At 40.2% G+C, this 18,159-nt stretch overlaps 1 protein-coding gene across 1 annotated transcript; it reads right to left on the bottom strand.

Moving 5' to 3' along the window:
• Positions 1-2,448: 2,448 nt before the first annotated feature.
• On the bottom strand, positions 2,449-9,127 carry LOC306861358 (uncharacterized protein). Its single transcript, XM_079403578.1, has 3 exons — positions 9,053-9,127; positions 7,742-7,872; positions 2,449-5,655 (listed from the first exon to the last, which is right to left on the bottom strand). Exons 2-3 carry the CDS (start codon positions 7,815-7,817, stop codon positions 4,187-4,189), a joined length of 1,545 nt encoding a protein of 514 aa, XP_079259704.1. The 5' UTR covers positions 7,818-7,872; positions 9,053-9,127; the 3' UTR covers positions 2,449-4,186.
• Positions 9,128-18,159: the final 9,032 nt, after the last annotated feature.

Here is an 18,159-nt window from a genome sequence, read left to right on the forward strand (position 1 = left end):
GTTGAATAAATGACTAATTAACACAGTCAAATGCTTCGTTCCTGAATGAATCATGCATTTGAATGAATCTGTTGTATCTCAATGACTCACTTATTAACAGTCACTAGCTGTCACCTACTGGCGGTTTTACTTTCACATTACAACTTTTTTTTTTAAATGTTTTAAATCATTTAAAATGTCAGTATTCAATGTTTTATGTTTAAATTAAAGGATTATTTATGCATCTGTAACTGCAGATTAAATGCATCCATGTCCCCTCTGAGATACATTAAACTGTAAATGCCATTTCAGATGCAGATTCCAGAAATGTGTTCTTATGTTGGAATGAAAGACACTGAGTATTAGATAAAGTGCTTATTCTTGTAATTATTCTTTCCTCTAATACTGTACTTCTGCAGCAAAGAAAAAAGCATTTATTTTTAAACCTTTTTTATTAACCAAAACATTTGTTTTGCCTTGTTATTCTTCTACTGCATCTTATTAAAAAACATCAACAACAAACTCAAAATTCAAATACTTTAATTAAAGCTATATTTTATAACTTAAAAGAAGACTGTTTGCTCAAACTTTTTAAAATAATATATATACACATGTACAAATTTAAAGCTCCTGAATTCTTTACGACTTCAGAGAACTTTTTCTTAAATAAGTGAACCTACCATACCAAACAGGAGAACAGGGAGATGCCAAAAGACCACTCACTAAACCGGTCCCTTTGAACTGCAGTGACTGAATATCTACTGTATCCATAAAAAAATACAGCAAATACATTCTTAATCTGTTGAAACACATCGATATGTTGACTATAGCTCAGCTTTCAACACTATAGTCCCCATCAAGCTGGCATCTAAACTCACAGACCTCGGCCTAAACTCCTCACTCTGTGACTGGATTCAAGACTTCCTCACCGGCAGACCTCAAGTGGTGAAAGTTGGCCAGTTCACCTCAAACTCCATCACTCTGAACATAGGAGCCCCACAGGGCTGTGTCCTGAGTCCCCTGCTCTACTCTCTCTACACGCATGACTGCGTGTCCTCTCACAGCTCCACATCTATTGTCAAATTCGCTGATGATACTGTGGTTCTGGGCCTCATCTCCAACAACGATGAGACCGCATACTTGGATGAGGTAGAGTCTCACATCATGGTGCCAGGACAACTGTCTCTCTCTGAATGTGAGCAAAACTAAAGAGCTGATCATGGACTTTAGGAAGAGACAGCAGCAGCCCTACACTCCTCTTATGATCAGTGGGACCCCTGTGGAGAGGGTGAGCAGCTTCAAGTACATCGGTGTAAACATCTCCGAGAACCTGACTTGGACTACACACATCCAAACACAGGTTAAGAAAGCCAGGCAAAGACTGTACCATCTGCGACAGCTGAGGAAATTCAGGGTCTCACCAGCAATCCTGAAAACTTTCTATTCAGGGACCATAGAAAGTGTATTGACTCAGTGCATCTTAGTGTGGTATGGAAACAGCTCCAATCAGGACTGCAAAGCACTACAGAGAGTTGTGCGCTTAGCTGAGCGCATCTCAGGGTCTGCTCTTCCCTCTCTGCAGGACATCTACCTCAAACGCTGCAAAAATAGAGCTGTTAAAATCTTCAAGGACTCAAATCACCCTGGTAACCGTCTATTCACTTTGCTTCCATCTGGTAAGCGCTTCCGTAGCCTGGTGGCAAAAACTGAGAGACTTAGGAGGAGCTTCTTCCCCCAGGCCATCAGGCTCCTAAACTCTAACTCTGTGTCATAACATCACTTGACTCCATGTAAATATCACCATATCAATAAGCTATTCATAATTTTTCTCTACCTCATATTGCTGCTATTTAAATACCCTGTACAACTTTTTTGCACATTATTTTTGCACATTCCTCTTATTACTATTTAAGTCAACAACATACTGACCTGCACATTCATATTTATATTTTTTATCTTATCTTATCTTTTATTTAATTTTTTCTACTTTTCTTCTCTTAATATTTGTATACTTTATAATTGCACTGTCCTTGGAGCGGACCTGACCTACATTTCACTGCTGGTTATACTCTGTATAATTGTGTATGTGACAAATAAAACTCTTGAATCTTTATACGAAGACGGGATCCGTGAACAGTTCCTCCATCAGAGCGCGTCTGATGCTCATCTGTGCATAAACACCACTGAGCCTCACAAGATCCTCCTCTATGGGTAAGCATCCATTATAAAACACTAACAGGACATTAACTTGGACAACTATGCAAATATATTGAAGTTTCATGCAAAAATACAATAGGGATCAGAGCCCAGAGAGAGTGCGCATAGTTTGTGAATCAATAATGCGTGCCTAATGTATGACACTCAGAGTCGCAAGATTATTAGTCTAATTGTCTTTACCTTCACATTAGCGCGATGGTTTGCTTACATTTTTTAAATTTGAATAAAATGAAAACTAAAAGACTTTCAAATCACATGAGACACTATTTTATTCACAATAGAACATAGATAACATAACAAATGTTTAAACTGAGAAATTGTAAAATTTTATGCACAAAATTAGCTCATTTCAAATTTGATGCCTGCTACGGGTCTCAAACTAGTTGGGCCAGGATCAAGTTTACCATGGTGTAGCATCTCCCCTTCTTTTCAAAACAGTTTGAAGACATCTGGGCATCGAGGTTATGAATTTCTGGAGTCTTGGTGTTGGAATTTGGTCCCATTCTTGCCTGATATAGGTTTCCAGCTGCTGAAGAGTTTCTGATCGTCGTTGATGTATTTTTCATTTAATGATGGGCCAAATGTTCTCTATAGGTGAAAGATCTGGACTGCAGGCAGGCCAATTCAGCACCCGGACTCTTCTACTACGAAGCCATGCTGTTGTAATAGCTGCAGTATGTGGTTTTGCATTGTCCTGCTGAAATACACGTCATCTGGAGGGGAGCATATGTTGCTCTAAAACCTTTATATACCTTTCAGCATTCATAGTGCCTTCCAAAACATGCAAGCTGCCCATACTGTAAGCACTTATGCACTTCCATACCATCAGAGATCCTGGTTTTGGAACTGAACGCTGTTACCGACAGTGGTTTCTGGAAGTATTCCTGGGCACATGTAGTAATGTCAGTGACAGAATCATGCCGATGAGTGTTGTCTGAGGGCCCCAAGACCACGGGCATCCAACAAAGGTCTTCGGCCTTGTCCCTTACGCACAGAGATTTCTCCAGTTTCTTTGACACTTTTGATGATGTTATGCACTGTAGATGATGAGATTTGCAAAGCCTTTGAAGTATTCCACAATCTTTTTACACATTCTTTCACAGATTGGAGAGTCTCTGCCCATCTTCACTTCTGAGAGACTCTGCCTCTCTAAGACATCCCTTTTATGTTACAGACCTTATGTCAATTAACTTAATTAGTTGCTAGATGTTACAGCCTTGCATTTCAGCCCGGGACCAACGGGCCCTGACTTTTTTACGCCCCTAGGGCCAGGCTTCGGGCCAATTTGTACGTCATAGTTCAGACTCGGGACGGGCCTCAGGCCGGTTTTAGGCTTCTCCTTATTTTTATATTTTAGACATCCATCAATTGGTGATGAAAAAAAATTGCCGTGCTGGTGGAAACAACACGAAACTGTGCTGGTACGACTGTCTAGAGCGGCTTGGACCATATATAGCTCGACGGTGTTTAGTGCAGCAGTAGAGAGCGCGAGTGCCTTCAGCGCTACTGAAGAGTTCTGCATTCAAACGCTTAGGCTAAAGCTTGCCGCAAAGCCCCAGCGAAAGTAATTACCATGAATGTTTTAGGGGAAAATAGTAAGGAGATATTTGAATTATTTTCTAATATACTACTGTTTTCTGAGTCCGTGTCGCAAAGTTGAAGATGATGATCCTGACTCGCCATCTCCTTATTTTAACAAAAAAAGTCTATAAAGTTATACTTATGGTATCCAAACGGGATCAAAACTACAGCAAATTAAAGGGGCTTACATCTGCATGACTTTAAATGCACCTTTAAATTACACTTTAAAAAATTCAAGGTCCTCCTCCACAGTGAATATTACAGGTTATTTCTGAAACCGCTTTATCTTATAACCCTCTTACTACACTGAGGAACACTGCAATTACTTTCGAGAATGTGTTTGCAAATGATGTTTCAGGCCTGTATGATAGGTGAACCTCTCCTCACACCAAAGACATGTGTAAGGTCTTTATCCAGTGTGAACTCTCAGGTGGACTTTCATGGTATATTTTCTAGCAAAACTCCTTCCACAATGAGGGCAGATGAAAGGTCTCTCTGCAGTGTGAACTCTCATATGGACTTTCATGGTATATTTTCTAGCAAAACTCTTTCCACAATGAGGGCAGGTGAAAGGTCTCTCTGCAGTGTGAACTCTCATATGGACTTTCATGGTACATTCTCTAGCAAAACTCCTTCCACAATGAGGGCAGATGAAAGGTCTCTCTGCAGTGTGAACTCTCATATGGACTTTCATGGTACATTCTCTAGCAAAACTCCTTCCACAATGAGGGCAGATGAAAGGTCTCTCTGCAGTGTGAACTCTCATATGGACTTTCATGGTACATTCTCTAGCAAAACTCTTTCCACAATGAGGGCAGATGAAAGGTCTCTCTGCAGTGTGAACTCTCATATGGACTTTCATGGTACATTCTCTAGCAAAACTCTTTCCACAATGAGGGCAGGTGAAAGGTCTCTCTGCAGTGTGAACGCTCATATGGACTTTCATGGTATATTTTCTAGCAAAACTCCTTCCACAATGAGGGCAGGTGAAAGGCTTCTCTCCGGTGTGAATTTTCATGTGGGCATCAAGGTTTTCTTTATATGAAAAACTGTGTCCACACTGACTGCAAATAAAAGGCTTCTCCCCTGTGTGAACTCTCATGTGGACATTCATTTTATGTTTTTTAGCAAAACTCCTTCCACAATGAGAGCAGGTGAAAGGCTTCTCCCCTGTGTGAATTGTCATGTGGGCATCAAGGCTTTCTTTATGTGAAAAACTGTGTCCACACTGAGTGCAAGTAAAAGGCTTCTCCCCTGTGTGAACTCTCATGTGGACTTTCATGTTTTGTTTTTCAGAAAAACTCTTTCCACACTGAGCGCAAATGAAAGGTCTTTCTGCAGTGTGAACTCTCATGTGGACTTTCATGTTTTGTTTTTGAGTGAATCTCTTTCCACACTGAGGGCAGGTGAAAGGCTTCTCTCCGGTGTGAATTCTCATGTGGGCTTTAAGGCTTTGTTTACATGTAAAACTGTTTCCACACTGAATGCAAGTAAGAGGCTTCTTTCCAGTGTGAACTCTCATGTTTAGTTTTTGAGCGAATCTCTTTCCACACTGAGGGCCGGTGAAAGGCTTCTCTCCGGTGTGAATTTTTACATGATTCTTAAGCTGTTTCATGTCTGTGAAACTTCTTTCGCACTGATTACATATGTTCTCTCTTGAGTGAATTCTCATGCGCTGATAAAGGTTTACTTTACTTCTGAAATTCTTTCCACACTGACTGCATGTGAACGGCTTCTCTCCAACGTGAACTCTCAAATAAGTCTTAAGACATTCTTGAGCTCTGTTTCCTGAAGATGTCTTTTCAGTCTTTGTGGATTTTTCTGCAGTCACTTCTGCTTCATTCATTTCTTGACTCTCCTCTTTCAGTGCTATCGTATCTAAAGTGAAAAATACAAATACAAATTAACACCAGCTTAATGGTACAAAGCAACAGACATCAAAACCAACCTGAAAGCATCAGAGCCAATTATCTCAAAATCTCAATTTCAATAATGGATACAACTAGTAACTTTCTTTAGGACACAAAAAAAATCCCTTCAGTTCAAGAAAGCTGGCAGTAATTAACCCATTTTTCCTTGATACAGGAGAATACCATTCATGTCTGAAATATTCACACACAAAAAAGTCAGTAGACTAAGCTCAGTTTTGCAAAGAAATATTACTTAAGTCAGATATTTATATGTATTCGATTTTAAGCAGCGCAGACCTATCGTTGTATTACATCAAAGTACCGCGAGAGCGATTCGAAAACATGCAGAGCCATCTGCTCTCTGTTGCTCTCGCGATCAGTCTGCGCGGTGCTGCTTCAAGTCTAACTGAGCAAGGGACTTTGTTCAAACACACTTATGGTCTCACTCCAGTTTATGAGCTTGCAATTTCTCTCTCTCTGAAACACCAAGGTTTCTCCGTCTTGAAACAGGCTGTTACAGGCCGACACCTAGCTATGGCTTAGCGCTGCCTGACTTGAGCTGAGTGATACTAATATTACTGTACATTAAACGGTATGCTTTACTTGTAGATCGAACAGTTCTCAAATCGAGTTCATGTCAGAGTAATAGCTTAATGATATGTGAGACAAATGTTAAGGTCGAGACTGAGGAGAATCTTTGCAAAGGGTAGCGAACTAATGTAGCGATAACATAACTTACAGTCTTCATAGCTATCGCAACAGCAGCCTCACGCAAAACAAAACAAACAACAACAAAAAAAAAACGCCTCACGCTGTAATCACCATTTAAACTGGAACGCCATAATTTACAGCAGATACAAACGCGATACAAATAAAGTGTAGCGACGTACTAAGAACGGACCCCAGGAATCAAATGGAAAGGTCATTGACATGATACAGCCACTCTTTATTGTTAAAAAAAAAAGGTAAATTACACATTTTTCGGCTCAAAACAAATGTAACATTTGCTATTTTGTTCCACAACTTCCTAGATTTTCTCTTATGTCAATTGCAAGGTTGTTAAACGGATGTTAATCACTCTAAGTGACATAGACTACGTTTACATGGACAACAATATTCCAATTTTAACATGATTAAGACAATACTCTGATTAAGAATCTACCATGTAAACAGACTTTTGATTACCAGCTAAAGTCATACTAGAAGTAAACAAACTGAATTAAGACACGTGGAGTATTCCTATTTTAGTTGCATTGTTGAAGTGCAGTATAGAATAAGGTAAATAATTCGATTGCTGATGTCCATGTAAACATAGTCATTGATGGCAATCTGATAATACTAGTTAATTGAAAGCAAAAGTCATTCAGTCTCCACCTCTTCAAACGTGACCCTGCTGGTGGTTTGTTTTTTTCAATATCTTTGCAATAAAAGTATAATCAAAACAAACCAGTATGTTAAAAATACCTAAAATATACCATGGTTGACAGCTTTTAATGCACAATTACCATTTTAGATCAACAAACACTGTAATACTCTATAAGATTTCTATTCGAACTGAAAGCATAAATCTAGGCTATCCGCTGCCATTTTCCAAGCACAATACAAAACATTTCACTCACTGTATTTTTAATTGTAATAATTGTATTTTTATTAAGTACTCCCATCTTATTTGAAAATATAATAGTATTATCACACTTATTTATTTATTTATTTTTACTAAATAAAGTGTACTAATATTGTCATCACTGTTATTAACTTGTTTTTTATAGTCATATTTCATGGGTCACACACTATGTGTAGCGTGAGGACCAAACCAAATGTTCAGGTGCTTTAATGAGAACCAGCCTGAAAATCTCATGTGCACCCTTATTTGTGGGACGATATTTGGCATACTAAAAAGCCTGCTGTCCACACGAGGCGACCCGCTCCATGTCATAAAGTACTTTGGACACTCATAAAATTCTTCAAGAATATCATTCAATTTTGTAGACCATCTGCTGGACAGTTTAATAATGATCACATGAGTGAGTTCAGCTTTGAGAATGAAAACCAACCTGTTTGTTCCTCAATATCTTCATGTTTGACTTCTTCAATCCTCATGTCTTCACTCTCCTCTTTAATAAACGCCATCTTTATAACAGTATGTCACGTGGATCTCAGTTGCTATGTGTTTGGACACTTTGTCCTGTTTAAGATGAAAATAATTAAGAGAAAGTAAGTTATTCTCAAAAATGAATTACAATTTTTAGTAGTCAGTGCACTGCTAAGGGAGTCAGAGTAATAGATAATGGCTTTAAAGGGTTAGTTCACCCAAAAATGAAAAATCTGTCATTAATTACTCTCATGTCGTTCCAAACCCTTAAGATCTTCGTTCATCTTCGGAACACAAATTAAGATATTTTTGATGAAATCCGACAGCTGTCTGGCCCTCCATAGACAGCAACACAACTGAAATGTTCCCATGGTCTATCCCGTTAAAATAGACCATGTGACATCAGTGGTTCAACCATAATTTAAAGCTCTCAGATTTCATCAAAATACAAAGATAAAAACTGGACACCAAATATATAGACGCTTCATATTTGTATACGTTTATATTTGGTAATTACAGATTTATAGGTTATATATTTAATAGATTCCACTTTCATGAAACTATCTGCAGTTGTCATTACACATGTTTGTTGTTCTCGTTGCCTGTACACTGTTTTAATCAGCATGCAATGAGTTTAATTTCAGATAAATCATCAAAGATGTGGTCAGTGAGGTTCAGCATCCAGAACATATGCATTTATATATTTAAGTGCTTAATAAAAATATCCTACAATTGTACACCAAAGTCTGCTACATCAGAACAACTCGTTTTGTGCTTAATGCACTTAAATTAAATTTAAATAATTGTGTGGAAGTAGCGCTTAAGTCCAATTAAAGATATACTTCAGGTACGCTTTAAATATACTGAATTTAAGATCATGCAATTCTTATTCATAGTTATATTATATTAAGAAATGTGCATTGTGTAATAACAAAATACTCCAAATGGAGATAAACTATCATTTTATCTGTAAGTGATACGTCAATAAATATATTAATGATTTGAATTTTACTTAGTATGAAATAAATGTATTTTAAATAAATTATGGCAGAGCTGTATTATTATTATTTTACTGAGGCTAAGACCCTTATCTGTTCCTAAACTTTTATAATTCACTAAAATTAGTCTCTCTTACTCATGAGCAGATGCGCTCAACTCAAAATAACCGTCATTAATGTCACTGGAACATTTTAGCGTTTCATTCGGTAATGATTCATTTCACAATTTCATATAATTTTGTTGGTTTAAACGCTTTAAATGGATAAACACACACCTTTCTTCAGACGAATCACAGACGCGGGAGCGCGGCGCGGCGCAGCTTTATTACGTCATATCTCCAGACCAAAATAAAAGTTCGCTAAAGCAAAATAAAAGTCTTGTTCGCTAGAATTTTACATCAGAAAACAAATATAAATAATAACGTATTTTAGGAATTGCAGAGCTATCAAAACCCCAAAGATATCAATACAGTTAGTCTTATATTTAAATATTATAATACTCATACCTAAGTTAATGATAAATTACAGAGCATTTTTGATATTCTCAATCAAGGATAAACTACAGTCTCTTGGTCTTAAAATTACAGGATAGGGAAGAACTTCACAAGTTCATAAATATTTGTAGATCAAAATTTAATTTGTGTTTGTAGGGAGATTTAAATATTTCGTTTATTTTATGTCAATGTATTTATCTTATTCCATCTCAGTTTCTCCCCAGAACATAAACACAATAAATCAAATTTCAGCTTTAAAATGGATTTCATTAAAGGTCCATGACTTGAGTTTAAAACAGTTGATTTTGACTGTCTTTGATTGAAATGGTTAAAATTATTTATTGTAAATGTAAGTTAATTGTAATTAAAATTAATTAAAGTGTTATTAAAATGTGATTATACACAAGTTACCTATTAAGCCAAAACAATCAATTTTCTTTTATTATTAAATCACGTTTGCACTTGTCTAAAAATACTTATATTTACAAAATGAGCCTGCAATTGCAGAAATAATTAATAAAGTAATGGTCCGTGTTTAATATTAACATTAATTAAAAGAAAACATGTAATGAATTAAAAAAAAACATTTACATTTAGTCATATAGCAGACACTTTTGTCTAAAGCGACTTACAAATGAGGACAATGGAAGCAATCAAAACCATCAAAAGAGCAATGATACCCAGGTCCTATGAAAAGTCTCAGTTAGCCTAGTAAGTTTTTTTTTTTTTTGTATATAATAAAAAGAAAACATTTAGGATAGAAAAAGAATAGAGCAAGCTACCCTGCAAACAAGCCTGCGTTGGAACTTCATGGGCCCACTTAGGGCTAGCCTAAGGGCCCCCTGCGGTCTGCCAGTGCACGGCCCATGAGAATTTGCTTACTGGCAAAACGATGGTCCCTTACTGCACAGCAGCCCTCACTTAGCCCCCAGGAAGCCCTAACTATGGCCAACACAGGGCCCGCACTATTAATCTACAACAATAAATTTGTTTCACTATAAATACTTTTTAGCGACTATAACTTAAGTCTTTGGGAAAAACAGTTATTATACATCTGAAATAGATGCAGTTACCACATAACTAATGTCTGTATTGTCAAAAATGTACAGAAGACAAAGGGATTTCAAATCAATGGATTTATTAAATACAAAATAGAACAGGTTAATACAGCTAATTTAACACTCTGAAAGGGACTACATATATATACAAATCAACATAAAACTAAAAAATACCAAATTATTACTTTGACCTCTGCTGAAAATGTTTTGATGTGCTAAAGTATTCATTGGTGAAGCTCAATCTTCCCCCGAGTTCTCTCGACTAGTCAGCAGACCTAGTGCTCCTTTCCTTCACCAGCTCTGTCTCTTGAATTCTGCAACCACACCTGGGGAAGTCATGGCCTAATGGTTAGAGAGTCGGACTCGTAATCCAAAGGTTGCGGGTTTGAGTCTTGGGCCGGCAGGGATTGTAGGTGGCTGGCATCTAATAGGGAAAATTTGGTTCTGCGCCCAAACAAAATTTTACTGAAAGCTAATTTTTTGAGATATCAACCTCAAATTTGAGCAAGGCACCGAACCCCCAACTGCTCCCCGGGTGCCGCAGCATTGGCTGCCCACTGCTCCGGGTGTGTGTTCACTGCTGTGTGTGTGCACTTTGGATGGGTTAAATGCAGAGCACGAATTCTGAGTATGGGTCACCATACTTGGCAGTATGTCACTTAACTTTCACTCTCAACTTCAGAATCAGGAGGACTTGGCTGAAAGGGAGCATTTTTAACACTTGTGCATCAATAATAAAAAAGTTGCACTTAGGTCCATAGTGGACAAAAATGTCCATGTCAAAATAAACGGTCATAAAAATTGGAAGCTTGGGAGCAGAGACATAAGTGTGGTTTCATTTTAAAGAAGACCCATGGCAGATTATTGTTGAAGTAAAAAAAAAAGTTTAAAAAGTGAAACCAAAAAAGTTATACAGGTTTAAGTGAATGAAAATGATTCATGAACAATATTTTATATTTTATGAATATTTTATATATGAAACATGTTAGAAACCTGCTAACCTGCTAGAAAATCTAAGCCATAAATCTAAACAAGTTGTGTTCCAAATTTGAGGTTGATATCTCAAAAAATGAGCTTTCAGTAAAATTTTGTTAGTGTAAAATAGATTTATTAAAGGAAATGAGGGTGGAATATTAAAATTCCAATAAAAATACACACCTGAGCCAAAATTTATGCAGTTAGCATTAACACAGGCAAAAATGATCAAAAAATCCAAAACTAAAATGGACAAAAATGTCCATAAGGGTGCACAAGGGTTAAACAGCCTCTGAAAAGCAAATAGGCCTATATCAGGGATCCTAAAATCTGGCTCATTAACCTGTTAACCTTCAACCCCATTTGTGGCCTCGCAGGTGAAAATAACCTACCTGAATTAAAATGGTAACAGTTTGTGACAAAGTGTGCTTACACAAACAAATTAGGTATCTTTTGAAAGAAGAGACTCTGGGCTTTACTATCTATCATCCAGAGTTGATAATGCTCAAAAAGATAAAAAGTTATAGACACTGACGTGCCTTGAAAAATATTTTTCCACACTGAATGTTTTTTTATTTCATATACAAATACATGAAATAAGTCCTGGAGCAATCCAGAAAAGTAATGGCTCGAAAGCCACATGTCTCATGTGTTCATATTTCAAATTTGAAGAAGATACCATGAAAAATGAGATTCCTGCAATATTTTTTCTGAAACTATTTATGGTCCCCCCACCCCCCTGTTTGAGGAAAAATAACCACCAAATGGATTACAGAATTATACAAGCTATTTTAGTCATTATACATGTTCCTGCATAGTTTTTCAATTATAAAATAATAGACAGATTTATTTGAGCACTAAAAAATACAAAAATAATTATTTGAGTAATAAAAAAGGAAAAAAAATTGAAAAAAATGCTTTGTATATAGTATGTATACTGAAGTATTCTTCGTTATTCGTTATTACAATGATAAATATCACTGCCAGACGTGAAGTGATATTGCCAGACATGGTCATAGAGTCAGTAAACACACGCTGATGTGCTTCCATTCAGATTATAATCAAACAGATGGGCCATATAATCAATAATAGCTGATCAATGAATCACAATGATAGCCGTCATAGAGTCGCTAATAAACACGCTGATGTGCGTCCATACAGATTATAATCATGCAGACACGGCCACATTCCCCACACAATACACACACACACACATATAAAAAATGTAGAAGAAAAAAAACAGTTTTTTATGGATAAAGCAGATCGCTAAGTTATGCCCCGCTCAGATGACAGCGTGCGTCACAGAAGCGTCACTGCCGGCAGGAGGGAGCGCCAAATTCAAATAATCTATATTCCGCTTTTCTGAGACTTTTTTTTCCGTAGACGGTCTCGTTATATTTGTAAGACCGTATTCTACAACATCGTTTTGTTTTTTTACCACCAAGACGCTGTTTTTGAGCGTAATTTATTCCATAACGGACGCGAACAATAACTCTCTGAAGAAATGAAATGTAAACAAAGGAATATTCCTCCTTATTACAACGTTATTGTTTCGCTGGACTAAAAGTGCTCGCTGGGATGTTTTTCTGTGGACCCTTACCTCTCTAACTAAACTGGGATTTCAGCAGTGGACGCGTTTGTGGCTCGTTATTACAATGATAAAGGTACGTACGGCTTTTTTACTCTGCGTGTTTGGATGTGTACTGCTTACACAAATGTAGCAAATTTGTGCCACTCATTCCTTATAAGCTTTCCATCGAAAAACAGCGATCTGTCGTCGATGCTTGAGGCTTAGACCCTCAGAATGATATAAAGTTTGTAAAGATTAACTTTGTCCCGTTTCATTTATTCTATTGTAAACAATGACACATGCAAACAAAGATCGTTCAGTGCGAGGTCGCTCTGGTGCAGGCTAACAGGTTAAACCCACTTTCCTGCAGAGTTTAGCTCCAACTTGGATCAAACTCACCCACCTGTGATTTTCTACTGATCCTGAAGACATGCTCAGTTCTGTCAGGACCACTATCGTCAAAGATGACTGACAATTAGCATACAGTTTGGATTGGTGGTATGGTTCTGTTCTGGGCAAGAACTCCATGCGCATCCATGCACCCCTAGCATGGATAAGAGCAGGCAGAGCAGCAACAACCCCCCCAAACAAAACCATATGCAATACCCCCCAACACAAAATGACAGCGAAAATCTCAAGCCTTAAGCAACAAGCATGTAGCCCTTAAGTGACAAAAATCTTGCCCTTAACCAGATGACCTAACTTGTATGCTGCCAATACCTGAAAAGCTTAAGCAACATGTTCTCGCTTACAACCAGATAGCCTTAGAGCAAGCGTGCTCCCAATAACAACCAGACACTACCGGCCTGAGCTGGAGAGAGGAGATTTACCGGTGTCTGGGAAGCTTCCGGGCCCGAGCCAGCCCGCCGCCGTTCGCGGCTTCCCTGAGCCCTCTGCAACTCGCGCTTCCAGAGCGCCCCCACGAATCCGCGCTTCCAGAGCGCCCCTGTGAATCCACGCTGTCCGAGCGCCCCCGGGAATCCACACTTCAAGAGCGCCCTCCTGTGCCTGCTCCTCGCAGGTGCTCTCCTGCGTCTCCGCTGGTCCCGTCCAGCTCTCCTGCGTCTCCGCTGGTCCCGTCCAGCTCTCCTGCGTCTCCGCTGGTCCCGTCCAGCTCAGCTCCTCCAGAGCGCCCCCAAGTGTCTGCGCTTCAAGAGCGCTCCCAAGTGTCGGCTCCTCGCACGTGCCCTCTTGCGTCTCCGCTGGTCCCGTCCAGCTCAGCTCCTCCAGAGCGCTCCCAAGTGTCTGCGCTTCAAGAGCGCCCCCAAGTGTTGGCTCCTCGCATGTGCCCTCCAGCACCGGCTCCTCGCACATGCCCTCCTGCGTCTCCGCTGGTTCCGTCCAGCTCCGCGCTGCAAGAGCGCCCCACAGAGTCCGCGCTGCAAGAGCGCCCCACAAATCCCGCTCCTCAGTGGCTCCCAGGGGGGACTTCCCCAAGAAAAAAAAAAAAATGGTTTTTTTTTTTGGGGGGGGGGGGTGTAGTAGGGTCACAGGTCACGGCCTGTGTGGCCGGGCCAAGGCCTCCCGAGTCCCCTGATCCGTCATGGCCTCCTGTGTCTCCCGTCCCGCTATGGCTCCGGGAACGGGCCCCCGCTCTGGAGGCCGGTAGCCCTGCCCCCTGATCCCTGGAGGCCTCCAGAGCGCATACCCCCCCTCCCCATTAGACGGTATATGGCGTGACGACACGCCTTCTGGAGGGGGGCATTATGTCAGTCCTGTGTCTCTATTTCTAAGTCCCTTCCTGTTCCTGTCATTATGAGTTGATTAGTCCTTAGCCCTGTTTAATTAGTCCACACCTGTTTCCGTTGATTTCCTTGTGTTCCTAAGCCCTGTGTTTCCCAGCCCCTGTGTCCGGTCTTAACGTCGTATGTGTTCCGTCTCTCCCCAAGCTCCTCATCTTATATGTTTCAATAAAGGAAGGCTTATTGAATCTCCACGTCTCCACGCTCCTTGTATCTCGAGAGGGATTTACGTCTGGGGCATCATTAATGTCATCGTTTGTGCCCTGACAAGTGTCTCCACGTTATTGTTGGGGAATTCTGATTCTGGGACCTGCTCCAGTGAGCCTTCGGACTGTTGCATGTATTTCATTTTGTGTGGTGTTGTTGATGTCATTGTTTATTAGTATTTTGTGTTGTTTAGTTTCAATAGTTTAGGTTTGATATTGTAATAGTGTTTCTTTATAAATGTTTCTGTTTACTTTGATGGAAATATTTCCGCTGTATTATTGAATTTAATTGGCTTTGGTGTATTCTAGGCACTGCCGGCCCGAGGTTGGGAGGCTAACGAGCTAGCTTGGAGTACGGGTGGTGGTGCAGTTGTGTGGAGTGCAGTGCTGTTTGGATTCACCTCTCACTGTGTGTGGGTGCGTGTGTGTGTGTTACACGAACTCACAGATAGGGTTTTTACTCCATCTAGCCTGCCCCTGCCACTGGAAAGCCTGGGTCTTTTATTATTTTTTTGTTGCGAGTATTTTCAAATTGATATCTTTATTTTGTCCAGTACACAGAGCTTCTGATTGTGACAGTGATTGATTGTGACCTGACTTTTGACATTGATTATCATTGAACGTTTTAACTATTTATGGTGATTTGAATAAGGTCTTTTTGTACATTGTTCACACGCCTCTCTCGGATTACTTTAGCCTGCGAACCTGTGTCCCTTATTTTGGTTATTTCCCCGTTTTTACGGGGTGGCGTAGTCGGAGTGTATTTGGGTGTGTTCAAACGCACTTACAACGTTGTTCCCCCCTCCTTTAGTGCTGCCACACTTGTAACCCAACCCAACTCTCCAACCTGGAAATCAAGATCGTGTGGACAACCATATCAAATGCAGAGCTTAAGTCTAGAAGCACCAAAGCTACAGCATTCCCTTTATGTGTTTCTATTAAAATATAACTTACAACTTTTAGAAGTGCAGTTTCCGTGCTGTGTTGAGACTTAAAACCCGATTGGAATTTTTCAAGAATATTATTTGACATCAAATGGGACTGTAGCTGGGTCAACACAATTTTCTCAAGGATCTTTGAACGAAATGGTAAATTTGATATAGGCCTGAAATTATTAAATTTGAAGAATCAAAATTAGGCCTCTTTAATAATGGAGTTACTGTAGCTGTTTTTAAGCAGTCAGAAACAATCCCAGTAATTAAACTCGTATTAAAGATTGATAGAAGATCGTGTCCAATGATATTGAAAATCTGTTTTAAAAATCTAGATGGAATAATATCTTGAGAAGACGAAGTTGGTCTTAGACGTTCAACAATGCCTTTACAGAATTCAAAGGAAACAGGCTGAAAGTTATTCCATAGCACTTGACCACTTGATCTCACAGGTTGGGCCGAGTTCCCCAAGGGCAAGTTAGATCTTAATTGAAAGGATTTCTCGTTAAAAAATTTACAAAATTGTTCACACAGTGATACGGAAGAATCAGGAAAAATTATGACAGGGGGACTGAGCACGGAGTCAAATCAAAATTCAAATCAAAATCAAATCACTTTTATTGTCACATCACCACAGCACATGTTCCTTCGTGAGTGAAATTCTTGAGAGCGTGCTCCAGACAGTGCAGAAACAATTTACATAGACATTACCATACATACGTACAGACTTATACAGATGACAATGTGTACTATACACATACATATACTCAGTACACACAGTGTACTATTAGACAGGCATACAGTTACCGATACACATTATACACAGTATGTAGTACACATTCTACGTTATATACACACAGTAATATGCGAAGACGCAGAAGATTATATATAAACCGGATGTGCAAATGTCATGGATGTGCATTGGATGGTATCCAGTGCTGGCAAAAAGATTGTTGTATTTGTGCAACATACAGTACTGGTACTCCAGTTTGAACTGTATTGGAATTAAAGTGGCATACCGTAAGGTGGGAGTATGCTATAGGGTGTATTAGTTTTGACTGTTCATTAGCCTGATAGCCTGAGGAAAAAAGCTATCCCTCAGTCGGCTAGTGCGGGATCGGATGCTGCGGAGGCGTCTTCCTGAGGGCAGCAGAGAGAGCAGTCTGTGGGACGGGTGGCTGGAGTCACTGATGATCCTCCGGGCTTTCTTTATACACCGCCTGGTGTAGATGTCCTGAGGGAGGGAAGCTCACCTCCAACAATGTGACGGGCAGTTCGCACGACCCTTTGCAGAGCTTTGCGGTTGCCAGCAGTGCTGTTTCCAAACCAGGCGGTGATGCAGCCGGTCAGGATGCTCTCCACAGTGCAGGTGTAGAATGTTCTGAGGATGCTGGGGCTCATTCCAAACTTCCTCAGCCGTCTCAGGAAGAAGAGGCGTTGGTGTGTCTTCTTCAGCACTGCATCTGTGTGAGCGGACCATGTGAGATCCTCAGTGATGTGAACACCGAGGAATTTGAAACTGTTTACTCGCTCCACAGGTGTCATGTCGATGGTGATGGGTGTGTGTTCTCTGCTCTGTCTCCTGAAATCCACCACCAGCTCCTTGGTCTTATTGATGTTGAGTGAGAGGTGGTTCTCTTGACACCATTTAGTCAGGGTTCTCACCTCCTCCGTCTCATCGTTGTCAGTGATCAGGCCTATCACCGTTGTGTCGTCAGCAAATTTGACGATGACGTTGGAGCTGTGTGTTGCTGTACAGTCATGTGTGTACAGGGAGTACAGGAGTGGGCTGAGGACGCAGCCCTGAGGAGCACCAGTGTTGAGGGTCAGCGGGGATGAAGTGTTGTTGCCCATTCTGACCACCTGACATCTAGTTGGAATGCGCATGCTCGGAGCACACGGCCTGGGATGCCATCGGGACCCACAGCCTTGCGGATGTTCACCCGTCGGAAGGATCGGGTTACATCTGCGACAGAAAAGGAAAGTGCGCTCGCCTCTTCTGCTACAGCCGCGAGAGCGCGCTCTGTGTAGGCAGTGTTGTGAGTCTCAAAACGAGCATAAAAGTGATTAAGTTTGTCTGGTACAGAGGCGGCAATGACCACAGTAGCTGGTTTATTCCCTCTGAAATCTGTGATGTTATTGATACCCTGCCACATGCTTCTTGCGTTGTTGGTTTTGAATTGTTCTTCAACTTTGTTTTTATATTGTCGTTTGGCAGCTTTGATTGATTTCCTGAGATCGTAACTGGCTTGTTTGTGATCGTCAGAGTTTCCGGATTTAAAGGCAGATGTCCGCGCTGACAAGGCTGCTCGAACATCGCTGTTAATCCACGGTTTTTGGTTGGGGTAGATGCGGATTGTTTTTGTCGGTACTACATCCTCTACACACTTCCTGATGAAACACGT

Source organism: Barbus barbus, assembly GCF_936440315.1.
Source record: "Barbus barbus genome assembly, chromosome: 42".
In the NCBI taxonomy this organism is placed as follows: domain Eukaryota; kingdom Metazoa; phylum Chordata; class Actinopteri; order Cypriniformes; family Cyprinidae; genus Barbus; species Barbus barbus.

Excerpts from the sequence above, each read along its gene's own strand:
- LOC306861358 (XM_079403578.1), bottom strand. The coding sequence starts at position 7,817 with ATGGCGTTTATTAAAGAGGAGAGTGAAGACATGAGGATTGAAGAAGTC. Across the intron at positions 5,656-7,741 it reads AGATATTGAGGAACAAACAG|ATACGATAGCACTGAAAGAG; the intron begins GTTGGTTTTCAT and ends TTTTCACTTTAG.